This window comes from Montipora foliosa, chromosome 9 (genome assembly GCF_036669935.1).
Source record: "Montipora foliosa isolate CH-2021 chromosome 9, ASM3666993v2, whole genome shotgun sequence".
Classification (NCBI taxonomy): domain Eukaryota; kingdom Metazoa; phylum Cnidaria; class Anthozoa; order Scleractinia; family Acroporidae; genus Montipora; species Montipora foliosa.
Window position 1 is genome coordinate 31,458,182 of NC_090877.1, and position 2,500 is coordinate 31,460,681.

At 39.6% G+C, this 2,500-nt stretch overlaps 2 protein-coding genes across 3 annotated transcripts in view; both read left to right on the forward strand.

Annotated features, from left to right (window-relative positions):
- The window catches only part of LOC137972048 (small ribosomal subunit protein uS3mA-like), a 7,677-nt gene extending 6,659 nt beyond the window's left edge, over nt 1-1,018 (forward strand). Inside the window, exon 3 of the mRNA XM_068818855.1 lies at nt 1-1,018. This exon is cut by the window's left edge and continues 119 nt beyond it. Coding sequence (XP_068674956.1) covers nt 1-144 — 144 coding nt within the window. The 3' untranslated portion in view covers nt 145-1,018.
- Nucleotides 870-2,500, forward strand: part of LOC137972047 (uncharacterized) — a 15,517-nt gene continuing 13,886 nt past the window's right edge. Inside the window, exon 1 of one of the 2 annotated variants that reach the window (XM_068818854.1) lies at nt 870-1,018. The gene's annotated coding sequence lies outside the window, so the exon portion shown is untranslated. Of the gene's footprint in view, nt 1,019-1,452; nt 1,776-2,500 lie in introns of those variants that run through there. The other variant, XM_068818853.1, reaches the window with a different exon arrangement.

Below are 2,500 nucleotides of genomic sequence, written 5' to 3' on the forward strand. Positions count from 1 at the left end.
GCAAATCGGATCAGTCTTGTGTTCTTGGTCTCCAAAGAGCTGGATATTGTCAAGTTCTATTTTCTTGTGGGATTCACCGAGAAGCTTTTGACTGAATTACTGGGATGTGTAGTGAAAATCGAGCCACAGTCTGTGTATTCTTAATATGAAAGAGAAAGTGATATTTACAATTCATAGCAGACTGATGTTCAGCTCCGTTGTTTTGCATCAAATTAAATTTATTTCGATATTAATATTGCAAATGTTACTTCACTTTTGTACATTCGACTTGCACTACCAACCTTTTCATTATGTATCCTCAATTAAAAGGTATTTTGGAACTTTGAAAAAAATACCCTTATTTCTGAATCCGATGCTGCTATGAAGAGCCTGCTGGCATGTTAATGTTACTGTGGATTCTTTACACCTGTTGATCATATCACCATACAGTTTAAGTTCCTTAATTTGTTTGCTGTATTTTAGTCACCGTAAGGAGATTTTGTTTCTCAGTCACAATCGTTCTTTAGCACCCTGATGTTAACATTTTACTTCTCCTTCACATTACTTTCCGTCATTACCCATCCGTGATCATACGTGATTGTTTTGCTGTTTGAAGTGAAATAGGAAGTGGCCAGCTTCCCTGTTGCAATGCTGTTTAGTTGAGTAGACGTTTGAGGAAGAGAGGGAGTAAGCATGCAAGGGCAATGAATGGGAATTTTAGGGTTAGTGTGCAAAGAGTAGGGTCACTCTGGTGTGAAAGTAAAACGAATGAAAATAACATAATTTTGGCTTGGGTAATGCAGCAATGCAGCAATGCAACCCTCAGCCATGAGATGCAGGACCTCCCTGAAAACCACTTCCGGTTGAGTGGAGCTTCCAGGGTAATATTTAACAACTCCAATTATACTGTTCCAAATTGATTGAGACCAATGACAACATTATTTCGATGCTTCTTTATGGATTAGAGAGTCGTGAATAGATATTATTTTCCCTGCCTTTGGATAGGATAGACCTTTAGCAGGAGGATGGGGTAGGGAAGGTCAGTCAGTGGAAAGTTAAAAGTTTTTGCCCGTTTTGATGATATGAAGGAAGGCTGCAAAATTTCTTGTTTCCCTTTATTCTTCTTATTATTTATTTTTTTAGTATTATTTTTTTAATATGCAGGCCAGGCCTTATCTGGCCTCAAATTGTCTTTTCAAAGATATGCAGCCCCGCCGTCCTCAACTAAATTCATTCCTCTTTAGTACATGTAATGCACTCTTTCGACGGTTTGCATTAAGATTTTTTCCACGGGATTTTTTCCCCCAAATAAACTCGCGCCGTAAATCAAAGTGAAAAACCAGGTCACTAATGGGGTCACTTAGATTGTTCTCTACACATGTTTGGTCATCGAATCCAGCGAGGGAATTTAGTGCCGGGTGTCGTCTTGTTGTGGCGGGCATTGCAGCTGGGGTTGAGAACGCGTGTCACATGTACCGTTCGAGGTTTTTCTGTCAATAAACCATGGCCGACAACGGACCGTAGTTTGTTCGTGGTAGATGTTGGCCCAAACCTTCGATTTGTTAATCGAGTGGTTTGCTAAAAGCCTTCGCAGATCTAAACCGAGCCACTTAGTCAGTCTAAGATTCATAACGAATGGATCTGACGAGAAATCCAAATTATTTGCGTTATTTGTGGGAATTTGAGCTCTTCACAAAACTTGTCAACCATTTTTGACAGTAAACTCACACAACTGGGTCACCCACATTCTTTTAAGAAAGGATACAGAAATCGATCGGCAGCAGGCAGGACTAAAGGTATGAAAATCAAACCGGCATTACTCTTCTTATCGTTAGGCATTGATTTTGATGATCCTTAATATGCAGACACCTACTCGGAATAAAGTGGGCACGCAGTGAAAACAAATCACGAGAGCACGTTCAGCCGGGCGACACAGAACTTACAATGTACCCTAATCAAAGTGTTAACCGTGAAACCGCGTCGATTCTCAAACATACGGCCAGCATACTGTACTAGTGCGAAATGCATGAAATACAAGGAGTGCGCACTTCCATTTTCACTGTAACTCCACCTTGAGAATCGAACGGTGATCAAACGAGAACTCATAAAGCATAAGTGCCGTTCAACAATGATGACATTCATGTCACTATGAACTATGACAGAATGGAAATATCATGTCGATTGATACTTCTGCTGAAGCGACAGAGGTCTATCTTTCGTTTTAAGGACGCTCAGATTTTTTTTTTAATTTAATCAGTGTCGGAGTGATAAGTGCGTGTGTGTGTCTGATATCACTGCAGCATTGGTACACAGTCTGTTTTTATGTCCGTTTAGTAAACAGTACCAAATTTTTTCAAGTCTTGAAATAAATTCACATTTTCAGTCAAATTGTGTAGTTCTTGCCAGGGTTTGTCAACCAACTCAAAAGCTTAAAATTTGTAAAAGAATCATCACGGGCAAGCTGAGTCTGTTTTGGATTAACTAACGTAATGTTTTCTATAAAAGCTGTCACTATCTTTTC